General features: G+C 43.9%; 1 protein-coding gene across 1 annotated transcript; it reads left to right on the forward strand.

The window, feature by feature from the left end:
- The first annotated feature begins 4,052 nt into the window (after nucleotides 1-4,052).
- ZKSCAN2 (zinc finger with KRAB and SCAN domains 2) lies at nucleotides 4,053-26,150 on the forward strand. The gene is made up of 7 exons (XM_050773824.1): nucleotides 4,053-4,705; nucleotides 6,041-6,227; nucleotides 8,263-8,354; nucleotides 9,018-9,144; nucleotides 14,006-14,689; nucleotides 17,892-18,383; nucleotides 21,464-26,150. The coding sequence occupies exons 1-7, from the start codon at nucleotides 4,307-4,309 to the stop codon at nucleotides 22,384-22,386; spliced, it is 2,904 nt and encodes a 967-aa protein (XP_050629781.1). The 5' UTR covers nucleotides 4,053-4,306; the 3' UTR covers nucleotides 22,387-26,150.
- The last annotated feature ends 243 nt before the right edge of the window (nucleotides 26,151-26,393 follow it).

A 26,393-nucleotide genomic window follows, 5' to 3' on the forward strand; every position in this document is an offset into this window, starting at 1 on the left:
CTCTCCCACCAGTCTGAAAACTCAATAATGGGAGGGGAATCCTGCTTTTGCTCCCTACCTACCACCATATCTGGCATTAAATAGGTCCTCAGTATTATTTAAAAAGAAAAATGAGCTGTGTACGGATGCTGATACAACCCCTGGCATATACGAGGTGCCCCACTGATTCTCTCTGCCCCACCCTCAGCTAATGCCTGTTACGTACATGCTATCCTAAGTTTCCGGGGCTAAAATTGGCTCAATTTTTAACATTTGGGAAAGAAGTGATTAGGTTGTGTGTTCTAATAAGCTATCTACCTCCCAGAATAAGGATTTTTGTTTTGCCCACTGACATACATGTAGCCGAACTGGTGTCCAGGCCACTCGTCTCCTGAAAGCCAAAAACTCAAAAGACAAGCTTTGGTGAACGTAAAGTTAGCTTTATTCAAGAAACCAGCAACCTGCAAAAGGCAGTGCACTAGCGTTCAAAGACCACCTTTCTCAGTTGTGCCTCTAGATCCAGGAATTTTAAGGAAAATTAGGAGAAATAATGATCAAAACATTCTTGTGGGCCAGGGGCAGTGGCTCATGCCTGTAATCCCAGCAATTTGGGAGGCTGAGGCAGGTGGATCACTTGAAGTCAGGAGTTCGAGACCATCCTGGCCAACATAGTGAAACGCCATCTCTACTAAAAATACAAAATTAGCCAGGTGCAGAGGCGCACACCTGTAGTCCCAGCTACTCAGGAGGCAGAGGCTGCAGTGAACCAAGATCACTGCACTCCAGGCTGGGCGACGGACCAAGACTGTCTCAAAAAACAAAACAAAACAAAAAACATTCTCGTCAATCATGCACAGTCTCAGATGGGCAGTTAATCATTACTTTCTTGGTCAACGCCTTGTGACTAGATTGTGCAGGGACCATCAGCCCGTTCCCAGAGCTGCTGGTCTGTGTGTTTTATCTGTTGAAGAAGGTCCTGTTTTTGCTGTGACTGTTTTTAGTGAATAATTTACAAAGTCAGGCAAAACAATAATTATACTCAAGCAAGCAAGCTTTTCTCTAACATACAGTCAGTACTGCTGTTACCCGTTGCAGGGCCTAGGGGACTTAGCTGGACGCCTACCTGGCTTTTGTTACCCAATGCAATGCCTCCATGACATAGCTAAATGCCTACTCAGATTTAACTCTGTTTATTTTTAGAAAACAGGATGTCTGTGGTCATAGGTTCCTTCTTAGCTTACTCCACCTCTCAAGAACCTCTAGCTTCATCCTCATCCAACTTCAGTACTAAATGATATTCCCATTGGCGCCATGACAGTTGACAATCACCATCATGACCCGAAAAGGACAAAAAAACAGGTTAGCTCCTTGATTCCAGGAAAATCTACCTCCCTTCCCAAGAAAAAACATGAATATTCCTCCTCCTATTCTTTTTATTTTTTATTTTTTTAGAGACAGGGTCTTGCCATGTTGCCCAAGCTGGTCCCCAATTCCCGGGCTCAAGCGTTCCTTCTGCCTCCTTGCCTTGCTCTTAATGCCCAGCCCCTTCATTAAGGACACCTGAGGACTAAGCTCTGATTTGTATGTTTTTTGTTTTCTGTTTTGTTTTGTTTTTGACCCAGTCTCAATTTGTCACCCAAGCTGGAGTGTGGTGGCACTATCTCGGCTCACTGCAACCTCTGCCTCCCGGGTTCAGGCGATTCTCACACCTCAGCCTCCCGAGCAGCTGGAATCACAGGTGTGTACCACCACGCCCAGTTAATTTTTGTATTTTTAGTAGAGACGGGGTTTCACCATGTTGGCCAGGCTGGTCTTGAACTTCTCACCTCAAGTGATCCACCTGCCTTGGCCTCCCAAAATGCTGGGATTACAGGCGTGAGCCACCACGCCCGGCCTAAACTCTGATTTTCTAAATCCTGCCCAAATTCCTATCTAAGGGATCTGGGGAGTCATGCCCTACAAACCATAAATATTCATCAGATGGGCTTTATTTAACCCTATATATGATGACTTACTTTCCAATCTGACTCTGGCATAACATTGCGTGACAAAGAAGAAAGTCAAAATATTTTACCCCAAAACATGTTTCTTTGCCCTATTTTGCAATTTCTTCCATAAAGGACAGCATTTTCCCCCAAAACCTATCCTTTGTGGGGGAAAATGTGCCTCTGTAAAGAACATCTATTAACATAGCTAGATCTTTTTTTTCCAGGCCTTCCCAATCCTAAACAGATTAACTAAAAGTCTAACACCTTTTGAAGATCTGAATAGGAAACATTTGTCATCTATTATCTCTAAAGGCAGCCACCATAAGACTTCAAAAGAACTTTGGTCTCCACTTTTATCTTAACCTGTACATTTCCTTTCTATCAATCCCAGGTCTTTAGACAAACTCAACCAATTGTCAAGTACAAAATGTTTAAATTTACCTATAGCCTGGAAGCCCCCACCCCGACCCCCACCCCTTTGAGTTGTTCTGCCTTCCTGGACCAAACCCATGTATTTCTTTAATGTATTTGATTGATGTCTCATGCCTCCCTAAAACGTAAAAAAACAAGCTGCACCCCGACCACCTTTGACACATGTTCTCAGGCCCTCCTGAGGGCTGTGTCACGGGCCACGGTGACTCGTATTTGGTCCAGAATAAATCTCTTCAAATATTTCAGTTTTACTTTTCGTCAACACTCCCTATTACCTGTAACTTCTCAGTTTTCAAGAGCTGAGAGCTTGACTTGCGAGCTACGCTTCCACTTCTCCAATTCCATGGCCACTGAAGGCTGAACGGCCTGACACTCACACTTGGTCTCATGCGCTAGCTCTGCAACAAGGAACAGACAAAAGCCCCTTGGGGAGAAACCAGCACCCCCTGGTGACACTGTTGCCTCTGCCAAGCGCGCAAAGCGCAGCCTGGCACATAGTAGGTGATCGAGAGGGAAAGCCAGTCTATGAAATCGGGGACAGGGGCAGCACCATGAGGGGGCAAGCTCGGGCCTGGGTGGCGGAACGCTGGCCCCGAGACCCCTCTGCCCCCTTCTCCTCAGGCTCGACCACATCCACCTCCCCAACGCCAGGGGCAACAAGAAAGCACTGAGCTGGGACAGCGCCAGGAAAGACCTGGAGCCACGCACAGATCCCTCCGCCGGCAAAAGCAAAGGCCACACGTGCGCCTCCGCCAGGGCAAGAAAGTCCCACGGAGTCTGGTGACCCACTCCAGCCGCGACCGCGGCCCTGGTCCAGGAACACGGCCCAAATCCCTCCGCCGCAACTCCGTGTCCCTCCGCCAGCAACACGAGTCCGTGCTCTTCTTCCCCGGCAGCCAGGCCTCGGTGGCGGCAACTCCGCCTCAGGGAGGTCCCGCCACCGCCTGGATTCTCCGCCTGAAGCGGCACTCGCCTCCCGCTCCCATACTGTTCGCGATGGCAGGTGCCCTAGAGTCCCTCTGTGTCCCTCCGCTCCGGGAGGACCCTCGGCGCCCAGTCGCCGCGCAGCGCGCTCTCGCGAGAGTCCTCCACACGGGCCCCCTCCCCCAGCCCCTCGCCCGCGAGGACGCCTCGCGCGGGCCCCGCGGCGCTTGGTGGCAGGCGGCGCATGCGTGGCTGCGGCTCCCAGCGCCCCCCGCGCTCTCCGCGGGCCGAGTGGACGAGGCCGAACGCGAGGAGGCGGCCGCTGCCCCCTGCGAGGCCTAGCTTCGGCCTGCGGCTCTTCTCCGTTCCGAGCGGAACGGTTTTTGTGGCCTTTCCTCAGTGGGCAGAGGTTTCCTGAGGACGGTTGGGGCCGTAGTGGGCCCGAAAGAGTCCGGCGCCGCTCTCGGACTCCGCCAGGCCCCAGCGGCATCCGCAGCGGCCCGGGCATGCTGCCGTGACCCGAGCCCGGACTCTGGCGCCGGGCGGGGCCTGCACATCCGGCCCCACCCACTCGGGGCCTCGCCTCTCGGAGCCCGACCCTGGAGTAGCGGACACACCCCCTCCTGGCCCGGCTGTCCGCCTCCGCCCAGCCTTTCCTCAACCAGCTTCATTTTTCTACCAGTCCTCCAGCCTCCCGGTTTCCGACTTTGCACTAAGAGGGATGCACCCTGGAAAACCACATTGCGGGGTCACATCTTGTTTGGAGAAGAGGCCGGGCTTTTGCATCTTAGGGTATACATTCACCTTTTCAAGGGCCTGGCATAGATTTGATTAATCAGCCTGGAATACCCTGTTCCTGCTGACCTGGCCGTTTTTACCTCGCTACCTTACCACACTCCCAGGAAGATTAAGCAGGGAGCGCTTGGCGTCTTCTTTGGGTCCCCACCTTGAGCTAGACGTGAAATTGACCCCTGGGCTGCAGCATGGCTGTAGCCCTCGACTCTCAGATCGACTCGCCCCTGGAGGTTGAGGGATGCCTAATAATGAAGATGGAAAAGGACCCCGAGTGGGCATCAGAGCCCATTCTGGAAGGATCGGATAGCTGTGAGACCTTCCGCAAATGCTTCAGGCAATTCTGTTACGAGGATGTGACCGGACCCCATGAAGCTTTCAGTAAACTCTGGGAACTTTGCTGCCGGTGGCTGAAGCCAGAAATGCGTTCCAAGGAGCAAATACTTGAGCTGCTGGTGATTGAGCAGTTTCTCACCATTTTACCCGAGAAGATTCAGGCTTGGGCACAGAAGCAGTGTCCGCAAAGTGGAGAGGAAGCGGTGGCCCTGGTAGTGCATTTGGAAAAAGAGACTGGAAGACTAAGGCAGCAGGTGAGAGAGGATTTTCCAAATTTTTGTACTTAGAAAAAATGGAATGGGAAAGGCATGTGGGCAGGATGTATTGTAGAAAGAAGTGCTTTTCAGAGAAAGATAAATGGTACTAATAAAAGACCCTGTAAGGGGATATTTTCACTTTAAGTGAATCCACTTAAAAGGGGATCAGAGTTTCATATGAAATACAAAAGTAAAAGCTTTGGTTGAAATATTACCTTGCAATGGAAACCAGACATTATTCACCTAAGCATTTATCGTCGTCATTGGCATAATGTTTGCAACAAAACAATATAAGAGAACAATATGGTTTTGCTTCATAGAGGTTCACTTACGCATTTTGATCAAAAAAGGCTATTCTGTTCCCCCTTTAAAAATAAATAAATAAAAAGACTTCATTCGTTATCCCAGAGCTGTCTCCAAGCATTTACTGTTCCACTCAGTGTCTTCTGAAGTGCTCTCATGCTGTCATTTCTGTCACTCTCCAGTCTGCCACATCTTCATTTCTCAGTGGCTTGCATGCTCTTCTAGTTGTTCTTCAACCTCCCTTTCATGAACCTCGTGAAATCCTGCAGTATTTGCAAGATTTGCAGTTTCACCTTGCACCGGACTTGCATTGTGTATAGATCTATCAGCAGTTTCCTGTGTTCGTCAGGGATAGACAGATAGATGTGGATATTAATTTTGGAAGTTTTCATTTCACTAGTGAATATATTCATGTCCTGGTAACTTTTACTTCTTTGCGAATTTAACAAATATAAAGAGTCAAGTAATATCTATTCTAGCAACAAGGAGGCTCTTTCACTCCTGACATATTTCCCTCTCTGTTTAGTAATAAAGATTACTCTGGCTGGGCGTGGTGGCTCACATTTGTAATCCCAGCACCTTGGGAGGCTGAGGCGGATTGATCACCTGAGGTCAGGAATTCGAGACCAGCCTGACCACCGTAGTGAAACCCCATCTCTACTAAAAAAATACAAAGTTAGCCAGGTGTATTGGTGCATGCCTGTAATACCAGCTACTTGGGAGGCTGAGGCAGGAGAATTGCTTGAACCTGGGAGGTGGAGGTTGCAGTGAGCCAAGATGGTGCCATTGCACTCTAGCCTGGGCAACAAGAGCGAAACTCTGTTTCAGAAAAAAGAATGCTCTTCTGTTACCTTACACCCAGACTGCTGGACAGTACTCTTAGCCCAGCGCTCTCAGATACTCCATTGGGGATGGAGTGGAATTTTCATTCCTTCTCATGTCTCTGTCCTTTGATGTCTTTCCTAGGAGAATTTCGCCCTGATATGGGCCTGTTTTACTCCCTCTTATGGTATTGACTTCATTTCTCAGGTCAGCAGTCCCATGCACCCGGAGAAGCATGCCCTACTTGGAGCAGCGTGGGAGGTAGCAGACTTCCAGCCAGAGCAGGTGGAGACCCAACCCAGGGTGGTGTCTCGGGAGGAAGCTGGAAGCCTCCACTCAATACACCAGGAACAGCTGAACCGAAAGCGAGAACGTCGGCCCTTACCGAAGAATGGTAAGAGGGAAGACTTGGAGCATGCCCAGTGCAGAGGCTGGGGCAGATTTCCATGGTACCCCCAACGCTGTGAATGCCCAGTGGAGGGCCTCCCAGATACATATTCAAAATAGAGTATTTAAGGAGAAAGATTTCATTCACTTCAAGAATTAGGAACATGTGCAATATAAGTGAAAAGGTATCATAAAGTTGGAAACTGAGTCTGGGAAGCATGGGAAAACCCAGTCTCTACAAAATTGCAAAAAAAAAAAAAAAATTAGCCGAGTGTGATGGCGTGCACCTGTGGTCTCAGCTACTCAGAAGACTGAGTCAGGAGGATTGCTTGAGCCCAGGAGGTTGAGGCTGCAGTGAGCCGTGATCACACCACTGTATTCCAGCCTGGGTGACAGAGCGAGACCGTGTCTCAAAAAAAAAAAAAAAAAAAAAGATCCAAATTGCCTGGACCAGCTATGAGATCTTGTGGTGGTATTTAAACTCTCCACAGCTAGACACAGTGACTCACATCATAATCCCAACATTTTGGGAGGCCGAGGCCCTACAGTAATCTTGTGTTTTTCAGTCCTGCCATGTGTATGTGCTCTTGGCTGACTAAACAAGTCAAAAAGCTGTTTGAAAGGGAACAAGACATTTGTGTTTGAAGTTTGACTCACAAGGCATCACAGAAGTGGCATACGAGAGGGTTAAACAGTTAAGACTGCAGAGGAGGGACCGCTGACATTCATAGCTGCCCTGCACATTAATGAATCAGGTCAAATACTAGGAAATGAATACCTTGTCCTTCCCAGTCCACAGTGATCTCTCTATCTCCTGAACTGTGGCTTCATCTCAGGCTTAAAGAGAGGAAGGGAAACATCACTGGACCTGCTGTCAGAAGTCTTCTGTTTATATCTTGTCTCTGCCACCCTCTGTCTGTGAACTTGGGCAAATAATATGAAAAGGAACATGAATGCACAGAGACTAAGAGCTTAGGCTTTAGAGGCAGACAGACCTCGATTCAAAACCTAGCTCTGCCATTTTTTTTTTTAATGTATGAGGCCTTGGTCAGGATACTTCTCAGACTTTCCACTCTCTCATCTTTATTTTATTTTATTTTATTTTTTTCTTTGAGGTGGAGTCTTGCTCCAGGTTAGAGTGCAATGGCACGATCTCGACTCACCGCAACCTCCACCTCGCAGGTTCAAGCGATTCTCGTGCCTCAGTCTCCTGAGTAGCTGGGATTACAGGCGTGTGCCATCACACCTGGCTAATTTTTGTGTTTTTAGTAGAGACGGGGTTTCACCATGTTGGCCAGGGTGCTCTTGAACTCCTGATGTCAGGTGATCTGCCCGCCTTGGCCTCCCAAAGTGCTGGAATTACAGGCGTGACCCACTGCGCCCAGTCCTCTCATCTTTAAAAGGGAAGTAACAAGGCCATTAGTGCAGATTAAATGAGGCAGCGTAAAGGAGCCAGTGCATAATAGTGCTCAATAAATGTTAGTTTCCTTTCCCCCAGAATGGCACAATTATTTTTAAACCTCAAGTATGTCTGACTTACACAGCTCTTCACTGAGAGGCAAGATTCGGTACTACTATACTTTTTTATGCCTCCCCAAATTTATATTATGATGGAATGCATTGCAAATGTCCATGGTTGAGAGAGAGAGACTGTGAGAGAGAGGGAGGAAGGGAAAAGAAGGGAAAGAGAAGAGGGGCGAAGGGAAGGAGGGGAGGAACCACAGCCATAGTCTCACACTGAGACGTGAGTGGGACGTGAGCATTGGCGGTGCCCTTTCAATCAGATGTGTGCTCTCCAGTTCCCACAGTCCTTACCTGGCCCCCTTCATCTTGTACTTTACTTGCTTACCCCCAGAAAGAATTTGAGGTTATGATCCCAGCTTTAGGGTACTGTGGTTCTGGGCATTGTTCTCAACTCACAGAGAAAATGGTGAATTTATATTTGTTGGTGTTTCAATACATACTCTTCTCTTAAAACGAGAGACAGCATGAATTAAAGGGTCGAAGCCCAGATTACTAATAGTTTCTTTCTATTCTTACAGCTCGGCCTTCTCCCTGGGTTCCTGCCCTTGCTGATGAATGGAATACCCTAGATCAGGAAGTGACAACCACACGGCTTCCTGCTGGGTCCCAGGTACATTGTAATTGTCTTTTTTTTTCTTTGAGATGGAGTCTCACTCTGTCACCCACGCTGGAGTACAGTGGCACGATACCAGCTCACTGCAACCACCTCTGCCTCCCGGGTTCAAGCGATTCTCCTCCCTCAGCCTCCTGAGTAGCTGAGACCGCAGGTGCATGCCATCACACCTGGCTAAGTTTTCATATTTTTAGTAGAGACGGGGTTTCACCATGTTGCCCAGGCTGGTCTCAAACTCCTGACTTCAAGTGACCCGCCCACCCCGGCCTCCCAAAGTGCTGAGATTACAGGTGTGAGCCACCATGCCCTGCCATAATTGTCTTCTCTGGCCTTCCTTACTAGGGTATTTAGGCACAATGCTTTTCTGTGCCTTCACTGTCCTCAAATTTTTATACTCTCCACAAGAGACTTTTTCCCCGTTACTCCTTTTCCCAAAAAGATGGGACCCAGTCTTCTGAGTAATGAGACTCCTTGCTGGATCATCTTGCTTATCTTGTCATCTTATGATTCTTTCTCTTCTGCTTCATTTGGCATAAACTATCCACTTGTTCGTCGATTTCAGTTCTTATTTAGGGTCCTTCTCTGCCTCATCCATGATTGTTCATCCTTTGAAGACCTGTGCAGTTATCTTGGTAGTCATTGGTGTTAGTGTCATTACAGGAACCAGTGAAAGATGTCCACGTGGCCAGAGGCTTTTCCTACAAAAAGAGTGTGCATCAGATTCCTGCCCACAGGGACCTCTACCGGGATTTCAGGAAGGAGAATGTTGGGAACATGGTCTCCCTGGGTAAGGATTCCTTCCCTTTCCAAATATAAGACTTGGGGCTTTCTAATGTATTCATTTCTACTGATTGGAAGATAGTCAGATATAAATGTTAACACTTAAAGGATCTCTAAGGATTGTGCAGTGTAATTACTTAGCCAGGTTCTCTTCCCTCACCCATTCCTTCTTCCAGTAAAAAAAATAATAATAATTTAGTGATTAAAACATTGGAGAGGAGTTACATATGAATGTCATATTTGTATTATATAAAATGGTATAGTACAGTAAATGGTATTATTCCATAGGAAACTGAGGCTTAGAGAGCTTAAGGAACTTCCCCTGATCAAAAAGTGAAGAAAGCAATGTAGCTAGGATTCAAATTACGACATGTTCATCTCTTTTGTATTGTAAGCTGGCACATTCTCAATTTGCTTTCTGTTCTTAACAGCTCTTTCCTATTAACCTCACCAAAATGTCTTCAGAAGTTGTTTTTTTAAATGAAATACGTTATTAATGAAATATTTTGTTTTCAATAAATACTTATGAAAATGTATCTGTACCAATAATTTTCAAATGTGAAGTCACAGATTATCTTTCCCCTTCATGTAACAGAAGAGTGGATCTCAATCTCTTTTGAGGAGAAAGACATCTTTGATGTGTCTCAGGACCACAAAGCTCTATAAGAAGCTATAAGGCTTTTTTTGCCCACCCACCCTCAACCTCCTTAAGCAAAACAAGTCAATTTTGTTTCTTTGATGTATGTATTTGTGGGTTCCTGTAAGTTTTTGTTTGGAAATTAGGTTCTTCTACCTAATTTTTTTTGGCTTTACTGGGGTACAAATAAATGTAATGTTTATTAAATATATGCAAATAAGGCCAAGCACAGTGGCTCATGCCTGTAATCCCAGCACTTTGGGAACTCAAAGCAGACGGATCACTTGAGGTCAGGAATTCAACACCAGCCTGACCAACATGGTGAAGCCCCATCTCTACTAAAAATACAAAATTAGCTGGACATGGTGGAACATGCCTGTAATCCCAGCTACTTGGGAGGCTGAGGCAGGAGAATAGCTTGAACCCAGGAGGCGGAGATTACGGTGAGCTGAGATCACACCATTGCACTCCAGCATGGGCAACAAGATCGAAACTCCATCTCAAAAAATATATATATGTATATATATGCAAATAAAATTGTGTATATTTAAGAATATATTGCAACTTGATGATTTTTTGTACATATACGTTGTAAAATAATAACCACGTTTGAGTTAACACATCCATCACCTTACATGGTTATGTACTTGTGTGTTGAGAACACTTAAGATCTACACTCTCAGTAAATTTCAGGTATACACTATAATATTATTAACTGTAACCATCATGCTGGATAATTAGAATTTATTAATCATATAACTGAAAGCTTATACCCTTTGACCAACATCTCCCCTTACCTAAGCCTCTGGCAACCACTGTTCTCTTCTCGCTTTCTCTAAGTTCAGCATTTTAGATTCCACATGTAAGTGAGATCATATTTGTCTTCCTCTCTCTGGTTTATTTCACTTAGCACAATGCCCTCCAAGTTCATCTGTGTTGTCACAAATGGCAGGATTTCCTTTTTTTTTTTTTTTTTTTTTTGAGACAGGGTCTTACTCTCACCCAGGCTGGAGTGCAGTGGTGTAATCTCGGCTCACTGCAACCTCTGCCTCCCAGGTTCAAGCAGTTCTCCTGCCTCAGCCTCCCAAGTAGCTGGGACTACAGGTGCATGCCACCATGCCCGGCTAATTTTTGTATTTTTAGTAGAGATGGGGTTTCACTATGTTGACCAGGCTGGTCTCGAACTCCTGACCTTGTAATCCACCTACCTTGGCCTCCCAAAGTGCTGGGATTATAGGCATTGAGCCACTGCGCCCAGGCTTCTCCTTTTTTATGACTGACTAGTACTCCATTATATATATTTTTTCCTGTATTTTCATATTTTCAGTATTCATTTGTCAGCAGATTCTTGGGTTGTTTCCATGTCTGGACTATTGTGAATAGTCCAGTGACTATTCACTGTGAACTGTGAACACAGGAGTATGGCTATCTCTTCAAGATGCTGATTTTGTCTCCTTGGGGTATATACCATAAGTGGGATTGCTGGATCATATTGTAGTTCTGATATTTTGAGGAGCCTCCTTAATGTTTTCCATAATGGCTGTACCTGTTTACATTCCCACCAGTAGTGCACGACGATTCCCTTTTCTCCAAAACCTTGTTATTTGTCTTTTTTTAATTGACAGATAATTGTATATATTTATAGGGTACAATGTGATGTTTTGATACATGTTTTCATTGGGGAATGATTAAATCAAGCTAATTAACAAATCCATCACCTCAGCATGGCGTGGTGGCTCATGCCTGTAATCCCAGCATTTTGGGAGTCCAAGGTGGGTGGATTACAAGGTCAGGAGTTCAAGACAAGCCTGGCCAACATAGTGAAACCCCGTCTCTACTGAAAATACAAAAATTATCCGGGCGTGGCAGTGTGCACCTGTAGTCCCAGCTACTCGGGAGGCTGAGGCAGGAGAATTGCTTGAACCCAGGAGGCGGAGGTTGCAGTGAGCTGAGATCCTGCCACTGCACTCCAACCTGAGGGACAGAGGGAGAATTTGTCTTAAAAAAAAAAAAAATTATCACTTTACATACTTATTTTCCCATGGTGAAAATATCTAAAATCTACTCTTTTAGACCAGTCACAGTGGCTCATGCCTGTCATCTCAGCACTTTTGGAAGCCGAGGCAGGTGGATCACCTGAGGTCAGGAGTTTGAGACCAGCCTAGCCAACGTGACAAAACAACATCTCTACTAAAAATACAAAAATTAGCTGGGTGTGGTGGTGGGCACCTGTAATCCCAGCTACTTGGGAGGCTGAGGCAGGAGAATCGCTTGAACCCAGGAGGCATAGGCAAGTTGAGATCGTGCCACCACATTCCAGCCTGGGTGACAGAGCGAGACTCTGCCTCAAAAATAAAAGAAAATCTACTCTTTTAGCAATTTTGAAATAGACAAAGCATTACTACATATTATAGTCACTATGTAATAGATTACTAAATCTGTATAATAGATTACTAAAGTTTATTCCTCCCATCTAACTGAAATTTTGTACCCTTTGATCAAATCTCCACTTTCCCCATTCCTCCCTCCTCCTCCCCCAGCTTCTGGTAACCATCTTCTACTCTCTACTTCTATGAGTTGGACATTTTTAGATCCTGCCAAGAAAGTGAGATCATGTGATATATGTCTTTTCTGTGCCTGGCTTACCTTAGTTAACATATGTCCTCCATGTTCATCCATGTTGTTGCAAAAGGCAGAATTTTCTTAAGGCGGAATAGTATTCTTTTGTGTATATAGACCTCATTTTCTTTATCCATTCAGCCTCCTGGTTGCTTCCGTATCTTAGCTATATGTGAATAATGCTGCAGTGAACATGGTAGTGCCTCTTTGGCCTACTAATTTTAATATTTTTGCATATATACCCAGTAGCAGGATTGCTGGATCATATGGTAATTGTATTTTTAGTTCTCTATGGAACCTCTGTACTGTTTTCCATAATGACTTCCCAATTCACAACTCCGCCAACAATATTCAGAGGTTTCATTTTCTTCTCACCAACACTTATTTTTGTCTCCTTGATGATACCCATTCTGAAAGGTATGAAGTGATATCTCATTGTGGCTTCGATTTGCATTTCCCTGATGATTAGCGATGTTGAGCACCTTTTCCTGTACGTATTTGCCATTTGTATGTCTACTTTGGGAAGATGTCTATTCATGTCTTTGGCTTATTTTTTAATGAGATTGTTTGGTTTGTTGTTGTTATTTTGCTATTGAATTGTAGGAGTTCCTTGTATATTTTAGATATTGACCCCTTAGCAGATGAGTGGTTTGCAAATCTTCTATTCCATAGATTTTTTCATCACTTTGTTGACTTTTTGTTGTTGTTGTTTTGGATTAGATTTTTTTTGCTGTACAGAAGCTTTGTAGTTTGATATGGTCCCACTCATTTATTTTTGCTTTCATTGCCTGTGCTTTGATGTCATATCCAAAAAAATTATTGCCAAGACCACTGTCAAGGAGCTTTGTCCCCTGTGTTTTCTTCTAGGAGATTTATGGTTTCAGGTCTTACATTTAAGGCTTAATCCATTTTGAGTTCAGTTTTGTGAGTCGTGTAAGAGAGGGGTCCAGTTTCATTCTTTTGCATCTGGATATCCAGTTTTCCCAGCACCATTTGTTGAAAAGATGACTTTTTCCTAGTGATGTACTCTTGGCACTCTGTCAAAGATTATTTAGCCATACATGCATGGATTGCTTTCTGGGCTCTCTATTCTGTTCCACTGGTCTTTGTGTCTGTTTTCATACCAGTACCATACTGTTTTGATTACTATAGATTTGTAATACAGTTTAACAAAAAATTCTTGACTTCTCATCTCTTGTAGTCCCAGTACATATATATGTATGTATGTTGGGGTGGGCATGGAGGGGAATGTGGGGAAAATACTCACTTTATTTTACAAGTAACAAATACTGAGTAGAAGCATACCCTGAACCTAACACAACATTGGCTACTGAGAGGGAATCAAAGATTAAAAATGTATATTCTTACCCTTAAAGGTTTTCTTTTAAGAACTAGCTACGAAAAGAAATGGTACATACATGAGAAGTAAAATGATCATGTAAGTTAGTAGGTGTTTGTACCAAGGAAGTCATGTAAAAATAAATGTGCAGTGTCACAGCTGAGAAAGGTTTGGGTGTGAACAAGTGGCCCAGGAGAGCATGTGACAGCAGAAGATTGAGGCATGCAGTAATGACTTATATGTCTACCATGAAATATGTTTCTTTTACTATAGGAAGTACGGCGTCTACATCTAACAAGATAACCCGGTTGGAACAGAGAAGGGAGCCATGGACTCTAGGTCTGCATTCCTCTAACAAGAGAAGTATCCTACGAAGCAACTACGTCAAGGAAAAGTCAGTTCATGCTATTCAGGTCCCTGCAAGGAGTACAGGAAAAACATGGAGAGAGCAGCAGCAGTGGGGTTTAGAAGATGAAAAGATAGCAGGTGTCCACTGGAGCTATGAGGAAACAAAGACTTTCCTGGCAATTCTCAAAGAGTCTCGCTTTTATGAAACACTTCAGGCCTGTCCCCGAAATAGCCAGGTGTATGGTGCTGTGGCTGAATGGTTGCGAGAATGTGGCTTCCTTCGAACCCCAGAACAGTGTCGAACCAAGTTCAAAAGTCTCCAGAAAAGCTATCGAAAGGTGAGAAATGGCCACATGCTAGAACCCTGCGCCTTCTTTGAGGACATGGATGCTTTGTTGAACCCTGCAGCCCATGCTTCGTCCACTGATAAGCCAAAGGAGATGATACCTCTCCCCAGACTGAAGAGAATTGCCATCAGTGGTAAGGAACACATCAGCTTGGTGGAGGAGGAGGAAGCTGCAGAAGATTCTGATGGTGATGAAATGGGCGTTGAATTTATCCGCAAGTCTGAAATCCATGGTGCCCCTGTCTTATTTCAGAACCTCAGTGGTAAGAATTGTGCTTTGTTTCTCTTGTAAGAAAACAGATGTGTGATCTTGTGGAAAAAGGAGTAGACCAGAAGTGACCAAACCCAGGGGGGTGCTGTCACACACACCTCACCACTTTCACTGTGGTGTGGCCACATCACTGAAGTACTCTCAAGTGCTTGCTGCTACCCCTATTGCAGTCAGAGAGTAACAGCTCCGAGCGGCCATGGAGGAATCGTTTTCACTTTAGAGCACAGCATGGATTTTGAGTGTTTGGGTCCTCATGGAAGGAAGACAAATGGAGTTAAAGGGTGCTAAGGATCTAGTATTATCTGATAATTGGCATAAAGCAATCAATTGTATTGGATTATAATAAGTCAAGCATGCATTATTACATTATCTAAAATAACCAGTACAAAATTATGTAACAGTTTCAACAGGTTTTCATTAAAAATGAAATAAACGTGTTTTGCGTAATCTAAAATTAGAAGACAAGAAAGAAGAGAAAAAAGAATACAAAATAGATGAGTCAGATGGAAAAAAATAAGATATAAATCCAAATATATAGTTAATTCCAAACTTAAAGGACTAAGATTATCAGACATTAATTGCTTTTAAGAGAGCCATCTTAAATATAATACAGAGACATTAAAATTAAAAAGGCAGACAAATACACCATGCAAAAGAGAGCTGATATTAAATACTTCGTGACTGAGAGAGGCAGAATTAAATCACCAGTTAATAACTGTGCGACAGTAGACGCATCATGTAACTACTTTGAGTTTCAATTTTCTCATCTGTAAAATATGACAAAGAATACCTCATAGGGCCACATTTTCTTAATCCAGTCTGTCACTGATGGACATTTGGGTTGGTTGCAAGTCTTTGCTATTGTGAATAGTGCTGCAATAAACATACGTGTGCATGTGTCTTTATAGCAGCATGATTTATAATCCTTTGGGTATATATACCCAGTAATGGGATGGCTGGGTCAAATGGTATTGCTAGTTCTAGATCCTTGAGGAATCGCCACACTGTCTTCCACAATGATTGAACTAGTTTACAGTCCCACCAACAGTGTAAAAGTGTTCCTATTTCTCCACATCCTCTCCAGCACCTGTTGTTTCCTGACTTTTTAATGATTGCCATTCTTACTGGTGTGAGGTGGTATCTCATTGTGGTTTCGATTTGCATTTCTCTGATGGCTAGTGATGATGAGCATTTTTTCATGTGTCTGTTGGCTGCATAAATGTCTTCTTTTGAGAAGTGTCTGTTGATATCCTTTGCCCACTTTTTGATGGGGTTCTTTGTTTTTTTCATGTAAATTTGTTTGAGTTCTGGTGGGAACTGAACAATGAGATCACTTGGACGTAGTAAGGGGAACATCATACACACTGGGGCCTGTTGTGGGGTGGGGGAGCGGGGAGGGATAACATTAGGAGATATACCTAATGTAAATGACGAGTTAATGGGTGCAGCACACCAACATGGCACATGTATACATATGTAACAAACCTGCACGTTGTGTACATGTACCCTAGAACATAAAATATAATTTAAAAAAAGAAAAAAAAAGAATACCTCATAGGGTTGTTATTAGTGTTAAATAGAATAATATAAATGAAGGCACTGTGAAAATACTAAAATACAATACAGCATTGCCTGGTATCACTGTTGTTAGTAATGTTTCTTTACTCCAGCTAGAGATAAATTCGTTTTTGTTTTTTTTTTTTTGAGATGGTGTCTTATTCTGTCGCCCAGGCTGGAGTGCAGTGGCGCAATCTCGGCTCACTGCAACCTCCTCCTCCTGGGTGGGTTCAAGCAATTCTCCTGCCTCAGCCTCCTAAGTAGCTGGGATTACAGGCGCCCACCACCACACCTGGCTGATTTTTGTATTTTTAGTAGAGACGGGGTTTCACCATGTTGGTCAAGCTGGTCTCAAACTCCCAACCTCAAATGATCCACCCACCTCAACCTCCCAGAGTGCTGGGATTACAGGCATGAGCCACCGCACCCAGCCTATAAATTCTTACATAGGATGGAAAAGTAAATCAGGCTAGGGAATGTATTCATGACTAAACCATTCAAAAGAAATATCTGGCTGGATGCGGTGGTTCATACCTGTAATTCTAGCACTTTAGGAGATTGAGGTGGAAGGATCCCTTGAGGCCAGGAGTTCTAGAGCAACTGGGCAACACAGCGAGACTCTTTCTCTACAGAAAATAAAACAATTAGCCAGGCATGGTGGCACACTCCTGTAGTCCCAGCTACTCAGGAGTCTGAAGCGAGAGGATCGCTTGAGCCCAGGAGTTCAAAGCTTCAGTGAGCCATGATTGTGCTGCTGCAGTCCAGCCTGGGCAACAGAGTGAGATTATGTCTCAAAAAATAAAAAATAAACATCTGCTAAGATGGGAAGACACATTAGGCCTAGACAGGTCTCACCAATCTGAAAATCCATCAACATGAGGCTGGGACTCTTGGGGTGGTCTCAAATATGGGAATCCAGTCATAGGCCTGGAAGAGACCACCTAGTAAGATAGAGGATAGAGATTTTTTCCTACTATAGATTACAAGACATACAAAAAGTATGTTTTACAAATTATATTTAGATATGCCCTGAAAAGTTTTATTCTGCTATAAATGCAGAACATAGTCTTATCGTGCAGATCATTTCATCTCAAAGTAGAGGATTCAATGACATCCAAAAACTACTCTGAATATAGTTCTGCTCCTTAAGGAAGACTGGTTACAAAAGTGGTAGGAAATTTGAGGGGAAAACTTCCTATTGGAAATTCTAGTCATTATTCTTAACCGCTTTGGAAAGAGCCTTCTAGAGAACTAAATCGGTGTAGTTAATCACCGTAGCAATGGCAGATTTGGGGAGTGCATTTTTATTCTTCCAAATAAGCTTTGAGATTAGTTTACCAATTTCAATTTTAAAAATCTGATTGGGATTTTGACTATAGATTCATATGAGAAATGATATCTGTACAACTTGAGTCTTCCTATTCATAAACGGTGTCTCGTCATTTTTTCTAGTTTTATGATATTACACATTTTTATATAGACCTCATTTCTTTCAAAGCTTATTCCTAGGCATATTGTAGTTCTTGTTGCCACTGTAAATGGAATTTTTTTTACCTCTATATTTCTTAATGTATATAGTATAGAGGCTACAGACTCCTTTTCTTTCTTACATTGTGAACTTTGTCCCCAAATGGCAGGTGTGCACTGGGGCTATGAAGAAACCAAGACTTTTCTTGATATCCTCCGTGAGACTCGGTTTTATGAAGCGCTTCAAGCCTGTCATCGGAAGAGCAAATTGTATGGGGCTGTAGCTGAACAACTTCGAGAGTGCGGCTTCCTCCGGACACCAGAACAGTGCCGAACCAAGTTCAAAAGCCTTCAGAAGAGTTACCGCAAGGTGAAAAATGGCCACATGCTAGAGTCCTGCGCGTTCTACAAGGAGATGGATGCCCTGATTAACTCTCGGGCACCTGCTCCTTTCCCCAGCACCCCAGAAGAAGTCTCATCACCTTCAAGGCAAGAAAGAGGGGGTATTGAGGTTGAACCCCAGGAACCTACAGGCTGGGAACCTGAAGAGACCTCACAGGAGGCAGTAATAGAAGACTCTTGCAGTGAGAGAATGAGCGAGGAGGAAATTATGCAAGAGCCAGAATTCCAAGGACCTCCAGGTCTGCTGCAGAGCCCAAATGGTAAGGTGCAAAACCAAAGAGTTTTAGTCCAAAAGAGGAGTAAGTGTGATTTACTGAAAAATCAGTAGATCTTGCACATAGCTCATGAATATTCCTTCATTCAACAAATATTTGAGTGCCTGTGCTACTTGAAGAACAGAGGATATAGCAGTGAATAAAACAGTTCCTGGCCAGGTTGCAGGTTACACCTGTAACCCTAGCAGTTTGGGAAGTTGAGGCGGGTGGATCACCTGGGGTCAGGAGTTTGAGACCAGCCTGGCCAACATGGTGAAACCCTGTCTCTACTGAAAATACAAAAATTAGCTGGGTGTGGTGGCGGGCACCTGTAATTCCAGCTACTCAGAAGGCTGAGGCAGGAGAATCACTTGAAACCCAGGAGGCGCAGGTTGCAGTGAGCCGAGATTGTGCCATTGCACTCCAGCCTGGGTGACAGAGTGAGACTCCATCTGAAAAAAACAAACCAACCAAAAGTTCCTGTTCTCATGGTGCTTCTCTTCAAAGGAGGAACTCACTTTAGAGTGACTCAGTCCTTGGGTTCTCAGCCTTGGTTTTTGTTGGTATGGGTCAGACAGGGTTTTGTATCTCCTGGAAGTACTGTGGGGAAGAAAAACTTGGAATTACACATGAGAAGAATCTTGGATGAAGGAAGAGTGTCAGTAAGCACAAAAGAAGAACATCTTATAGTTATATGTGGTGTGCAAGACAAAAAAGAGAGGCAGAGACTAAATGAAAGACTTTATTCTGGTCCTGAGCTCCACCTGCATGTTTCCCACTGACTTAGGCCCTCGTGGGCCTGTCACTAGTAACTCAGGCTTAAGATGTTCAAAACTAACATCACCATCTTCCTTACCACACCATGGCTCTTCCCTGTGGGCTCCCGCTCTCATCCAGACTATCACATCTATCTGTCCCCTCTTCAGTTACCATTAGCCACTGTCTAGTTCAGTCTTCTCTCTCTCTTGCCTAGACTGTTGTAAAAGCCTCCAAACCAGTTTTCCCCACCCACACTCTTATTAAGGTTTCACAGCCATTTTTGATCTGAGCTTATCTTACTCTTCTAGTCTACATGTTAGTGTTTTCCTTCCTCAACTCTGTGCTTATTCAGAGCAGAACTACTGGCTATTTCCTACACACACCTCAAGCCCTTTCCCATCCAAACTTTAGCTTGCGATGTTACCTCCACGTTGAATGTCCTTGGCTCTACATATCTCCATGTCTCACCTCCCATACTTTGTCTGTCTCTGTCTTATGGCACTGAGCACTTTAGATGTAAGATCTCGCAGACATGGTGAGCTCCTGAAGGACAGGAGCTCCATCTTCCCATAACACTACATTAAGCCCCCCGGCAATCAGTTGAAGTGCAGGGTAATTCAGGACTAGTTTATTGAAGCAAATGACTCTAGCTTAGTATATATATGGGAAATGATAGTATGAAGGCTTGAATTAAGTCCTGTAGAACCCTGGCTTTGATAACTCTGGAAACAAAGTCCTTGTGAATCTTGTTTTTAAAGTGAGCTCCAGACATATCATCAAATTATCAAGCTTTCTCCAAGCCAACTGCTAGGCTGCGACTTCCTCCAAATCTCAGAATAACATTGTACTCAATCAGAAAACTTCAAAAGAAGTACTGACAGACCAGATGTGGTGTCCCACACCTGTAATTCTAACACTTTGGGAAGCCAAGGTGGGAGGATCGCTTGAATGCAGGAGTTCAAGACCAGCCTGGGCAACATAGACCCCATGTCTACAAAAAATAAAAAATTAGCTGGGAGTGGTGGTGTGCACCTGTAATCCCAGCAACTTGGGGGGTTGAGGTGGGATGATCACTTGAGCCTGGGAGGTCAAGGCTGTGGTGAGCTATAATCATGCCACTGCACTCCAGCCTGGGTGACAAAAAAAGTACTAATAAGTGAAAGATGGAATTGTTAGGGCTTTTTACTTAAGTGACTAGATTGATTGATGGCTGCCCTCCTTTCCGCTTCCCATGCCACAGCCTCCGCACTTGGGATTGAGAGTTATCTGTGGTTTCCACTGAATGTATGGAAGGAAGGTAATGTTGAAACTGGCAATAGAAACAAGGCAGGAGAGCAGATGCTTCAGAACAAGGGTTTGGGAATCAAGTCAACCTGAATTGGGCCTAAGTTGCACAGCTTGTGAAATGTTTACGGATGAAATAATGTGATGTCTGGAATTGGCTGCAAAGTAGTCTGGATGGAGGGAGCAGGGAGTGTGTGGGAGTGGAAATGAAATGGGATTGGCCATGAATAGGTCATAGTTAAATGTAGGTAAGTGATTCATGGGAGTTCATTATACATACTGTTGTTGTCCAGACTTTTCTGTGTTTGAATTTTCCATAATAAGTTAATACAAAAATCACACAGTTCATAACTGACCAAGATGGGACCAGACCCAGAGCCGTGTAATTCCAAAGCTTGTCTCTCTTAACAAGGTCGTGCTCTCTGTCCAGAAAACTTCACAGAAAATCTGGATCCAAGATGTAGTGAATGTGGGATGTAGATGAAAAGAGTGAGAAAATAATTCCAATTTGGGGAACAGTGAGAATTAAGATTTCAATTAGTGTGGTTTATAGGACAGCCTGAAAAATAAAGTGAGAAGAACATTTGAGAAGAAACAGGTACTCTTGGATGGGATACGATTAGATATGTAGAGGAATTTAGTTACTCAAGTCCCTCAAGGAACTTGGACTTGGTCAGAATCTAATCTGTAGATCAGTGTGATGTAGTGTGCTTTAGTATAGAGGTGAAATTATGAAAATAGGATGAATTAGAGTGGAACTTCAGGGAGATAAGCCAGGTTGCCCTCATGTTAATTGGGATATGGATGGGGAATGATGGCTTGGATTATAATGCAGGAACAATTTCTGAAGGCCTACTCTGTACTGGCTGTTATTGGCCTGTTTATGAATGGAAAGAAATACAGCAGACTGAATCAGGGAAGAGTCACATGGTCTGAGGTTAGAGAAGTGTATGGAGAGCAAACGGATCAAGCCTTGCAAGCCAGGTTGTTTATGGTTAACATCAGACTTGTATGAAATTTGTATTGTCTTTTGTTTTTTTCAGATTTTGAATTTGGAAATAGCATCAAGGAGGATCCAGCACAGGTAGTTTATAAGGACATGGAACAGCGTAGGGCATTAATAGAAAAGTCTAAAAGAGTTGTTTCCCAGAATACCGACCCCAGCAAATATCACAAAAGGGAATGCATCTCAGGAAGACAATGGGAGAATCTTCAAGGAATTAGACAGGGAAAGCCGATGTCTCAGCCTAGAGATTTAGGGAAAGGCGTTGTGCATCAGAGGCCTTTTGTGGGGAAGAGACCCTACAGACTTCTCAAATACGGAGAAAGCTTTGGAAGGAGCGCTCGTCTGATGTGCCGGATGACCCACCACAAGGAGAATCCTTACAAGTGTGGTGTCTGTGGGAAGTGCTTTGGTAGGAGCAGGAGCCTGATCAGACACCAAAGAATCCACACAGGTGAAAAACCTTTTAAATGTCTTGACTGTGGAAAAAGCTTTAATGACTCCTCAAATTTTGGTGCCCACCAGAGAATCCACACAGGAGAGAAACCCTACAGATGCGGAGAGTGTGGAAAATGCTTTAGTCAGAGCTCTAGTCTTATTATACATCAGAGAACCCACACCGGTGAGAAGCCCTATCAGTGTGGAGAGTGTGGGAAAAGCTTCACCAACAGTTCTCATTTCAGCGCCCACCGGAGAGTTCACACTGGGGAGAATCCCTACAAATGTGTGGACTGTGAAAAAAGTTTCAGTAACTGTACAAGATTTCGAGAACATCGGAGAATACACACTGGAGAGAAACCCTATGGATGTGCCCAGTGTGGCAAACGTTTCAATAAGAGTTCTGTTCTTACCAAACATCGGGAAGTTCATGTGAGAGAAAAGCCTCTGCCACACCCTCCATCTCTGTATTGCCCTGAGAACCCACATAAGGGAAAGATTGATGAATTTAGGAAAACTTTTTGATGATGATCTTCTCTTCCTAAATGCCCCTTTAGCCATTTTACCCTAATCTCATTCTTGGAAGCAATCTTTTCTTAGCTATGAAGTGTAATTCCCAAGATAAACTTGAGAATATAAATAAACTAGACACCTTCATCCTGTTCTCACCTCTGCCTCTAACTTGATCAGTCTGTTCCTCTTCTTCTGTGTGTCTCGGCTTCTCCTTTAAGAATGTGGAGAAGATGTATTGTCCAAGTTCAGAATGAAATACTCCTCAGTACGTTGAGGCCACTGCAGATGGATTGCTAAGTCTGGCAACATTCAAGATCCTTCCATGTGGATGAGAGTTGTTTTCAAGGATATAAAAAATGCCAAAAGTTTTTTTGTTGTTGTTACCTACTCCATGAGATCCTGGATGCAACTTGATAACAGATTTTCACATTTAGGGAAAACTTTGAGGAGTCTGATCAGAACTACATCAAATCCATCTTGGTTTTGAAGAGATCCACAAAAGAAGAGTGAAGATTTTATAGCTTTCCTCAGAAGTCCGTTACAGTGTACCTTTTTTTGTGTCAAGAAGTTGATCCAAATAGCTAGGGCAGAATCCCTGTGTTGTTACTGAAGTCCTGTTACTAATGCCTTGCCCTACGTGGAGGTGAGAAGCAATTGATCACGCCTCATCCTTTTCTGTACCTGAAGACTTAAATCCCCTGGCTGCTGCTTCTCCGGTCTATAAGTAATGCCAGGTCCTTGTACTGTTTCTTGTAGCCCTGCACTTACCTCTCAGTTGTTCTGGGTGCGCCTGCCGACCTCTTCTGAACTACCGTGCCCCCCTCAGATGGAATAGGAGGTCTGTTCATGGTGTGTCTCACTAAAGTAAAGCAGGATTTCAGACACATTCTAGTTCTATCCTCTAATTTCTCTGGCTCTTATTTAGAACATGACTGGTATGTTGGCATATTTTGTACCTCCCACCCCCACACTGCAGTATAATAATAGTGTTTCTAAAACTTTAAGGGGATAGGGAAGAGGTAATAGACACCTGAAACATTTCTAAGACCGGTTGTACTCCTTTGGCCTGCTGTAGATCAGATGGCCATCTCAGCTTAGATCAGTGCTCTCGGGGCTGGCTGTTAAATCTCCCAGTCTCTATTCCTGAGGCTTCTAGTCCCTGTTCACCGCATCAGAAACCTAACTGTAGTGCCCCAAGTAACTTAAACAACCCTAGAGCTCACTGGGTGAAAAGTGGGAACATTCATAAAAACCTCAGTCCAGAAATCCAGAACACCATTTTTGTTTTCCTCATTTACCTGTTTTGTCTGAAAAATCTCTTTGAGAACCCCCAGCAGTAACCCAGTAAACACTGAAGGAAAAGTTCTGATGGGGGATGGTTAATTCACTTTTGAAGTTGCAGATAAAACCCAGAAATTTGATTTTCCAGGGCCAGTTGCTTCAGGATGGAGCTAGTGGTGTTTATTCCCTTAGTATGTAGGTAACCCAGGGTGGCTTTGCTTTGGCAAGGGAGAAGTCACAAGTTTAATGGAAAGGGAACTGGAGTCAGGGCTGTTTGTAAGTGATTATTTTGCTCTTATCTCTCCCTTTCTTTGTCAAATGGTCTTATTTGAAGCCATCTGGAAATGATACTGTTCCTTTTGGTATGTTTTCAATCTTTTGAAACTTGTTCAGCAAAGTACCTAGGAGGGTAGGTGCTGTACAAAGAAATCTAATTTATGGTGCCAGAATGGGGCGTGGCCTGTTGGAAGGCAGGTGACTCAGGTAAACATTGATAAATGTTTCTGGTTTATGTTTGTTGGAAATGTTATGACTTTTCACATCTCAGTAGGTTGATTTTTCTGTGTCGTCTAAGTTAAAGATTTCTAATGCTAAGTACAGTTCCATGTTGGTAGTATGCGTAGCACAGTAAGATGTGTGTGGTGCCAGTGGGCTTGTGTTTATATTGTATAGATGTTCTGGAATTCCAGCTCTAGAGAAGATGCACATTAATAGAAATAACCACTTAGTAATACGTACACAGGATTGATATTATATGGAAGCATGATTCAGGAAAGTAGATGACTTATTCATAAATATGAAGCACTGTTATATGTAAGGCCATGTTCTAGCCACAGTGAAGGATACAAGAAGGAAGGGGCATGGTGCCTGGGTTCAAGGAACTCACAGTTGATAGAGGAAGTATCACAGCAAAAGGGGGGGCCACTTACACCATGGCAGCTACAGAGGGCCAGGAGCTCAGTCATGAGAACATCACCTTCACCTGCAGAAGAGTTTCGCTAGGTTGCCCAGAATCATATTCTGTACCTTCATCTCTCACCCTTCCCCAGTGGCAGGAAAGGGTCAAGAGCCTTTCCCTCTCTAGTGGGACAAACTGATTCTATTTAACTCTTATATGCCTGGGAGCAAGCTGAGGTGGAATTTGGGTTCCCCTACCTCTACTCCTAATTGTAAATGGGCTGTCTGGAAATGTGTTACATTAATTTGATGAACTTTGTTCTGAAGAAATGGAAGGTCTATCCCCCATTTTAGACCAACACTACTTGTCTCCCTGCATTTTATTTGTTTTCATCTGGTACATGTAAGTCAAAATGAATAATCATGTTCTGATCAATGTGTCTTTTAGATCATATAACATTGCCTTTATGAAGATTCATAGAAAAAGGTTTTTTTTATCTAGATCTCAGTACCAAGGAAAGCTCTGATCCTAAGCGCAGTATATATACACACACACACATCTACATATGCGTGTAGATATGTATGTATGTATCACAAACACTGTGATTTTTATAACTTAAGCTGCTTTTTCTGTCTCTCTTCTGGCTGCTGGAAAGCTCAACAAAACCTACAGCCCACCTCAACCACCTACCCCAACCTATATTTATTTCATTTTGTCTTGTAAATTGTGTCAAATCCTGTTTTTGAAAAACAGCATAGACAACTTTTCACTGTCATCTTATCAAAGGTATTTTGGAAACTGGGCTCGTATGTCCCACCTAGGCTTGCTTTGTTACTGCCACAGATACCTCCAGTTCTTACCAGTGATGTTATTAATGCATTCAGCCTAATTCATTCATCTGGAAAGAAACAGTTTTTAAAAGAGGGAAACCTCACACACAAACGGCTCAGGGCAGCCTGCCTTGGTGGAATGAGTATGAGACCAGAAGCTGAAAGAGACAGTTTTAGTCTTGTCACTACTTAATGAGCGTTGTTTGATACATCATAGCCTCTCTGGGCCTTGGCGCCTCATCTGAAGAGAAGTTGAACTTGATTGCCAAGTTGCTGTGGCTCTAATGTTTCATGAGGCTGTGGAGCGTGATACAGATGCGGAAGACGTTAGAAGATCAGGCTGCCGGCCCAGCTCTCCTGTGCCTGCCGCATCTGGCCATACCAACTCCATCTCATGCTTCAGGAAAGGGAAGGGATGCTGTGACAGCAAAGTCAGCCCAGGAGCTTGTTTGGGAAGGAGAAAGGGCAAGTCCCTCATGATCCACAGCAGGCAGCCCCCCAGGCACCTCCATACCCAGTGGCGGGTAGGCTGAAGTGAAGGACGCCTGTCAGGAGGTCTGGCTCCCGGTGACAGACAAGACTCAGCTGTGAGGAGCTGGGGCAGCCCTGGCTAAAGGAGTGTCTGAGTAACTTGTGAAACTGGAAGCCTCTGCCTCTGAATGCATTCCAAGACCCGGAGCAAATAGATGTCGATTCATTGTTTTGTATCAGTGTTCACTTAGATGTCTTCTTGAAAACTTGTTCGTGGAATAAATGCCTAAAATAAATGGCTCCCATTGGTTTCTGCCATACTTTGAAGGGTGTCATTCTATTAAGGGAAAATATAATGTATCCAAAGAAGTTGATAAAAGCTGATCCTAGTAGCCAATGAAAAGAATTCCAGTCTCATTCGAGTTCACTGCTGTTGCCCGCAAGTAGCAGGGATCTTTTGTGAGTCCACAGCTGTCTGTGGGCAGCAGTCCTCTGGTGGTTGTCCCTGCCATTGTCCCAGTAATGGTCGTCTCCAGTGC

The sequence above is a fragment of the Macaca thibetana genome, chromosome 20 (genome assembly GCF_024542745.1).
Source record: "Macaca thibetana thibetana isolate TM-01 chromosome 20, ASM2454274v1, whole genome shotgun sequence".
Taxonomy (NCBI): domain Eukaryota; kingdom Metazoa; phylum Chordata; class Mammalia; order Primates; family Cercopithecidae; genus Macaca; species Macaca thibetana.

What these genes read in the sequence shown, in the direction of transcription:
- ZKSCAN2 (XM_050773824.1), top strand. Translation starts at nt 4,307, where the DNA reads ATGGCTGTAGCCCTCGACTCTCAGATCGACTCGCCCCTGGAGGTTGAG. An exon ending in TCGGCCCTTACCGAAGAATG is followed by an intron (nt 6,228 to 8,262) that starts GTAAGAGGGAAG and finishes CTATTCTTACAG; the next exon opens with CTCGGCCTTCTCCCTGGGTT. An exon ending in GGCTTCCTGCTGGGTCCCAG is followed by an intron (nt 8,355 to 9,017) that starts GTACATTGTAAT and finishes GTGTCATTACAG; the next exon opens with GAACCAGTGAAAGATGTCCA.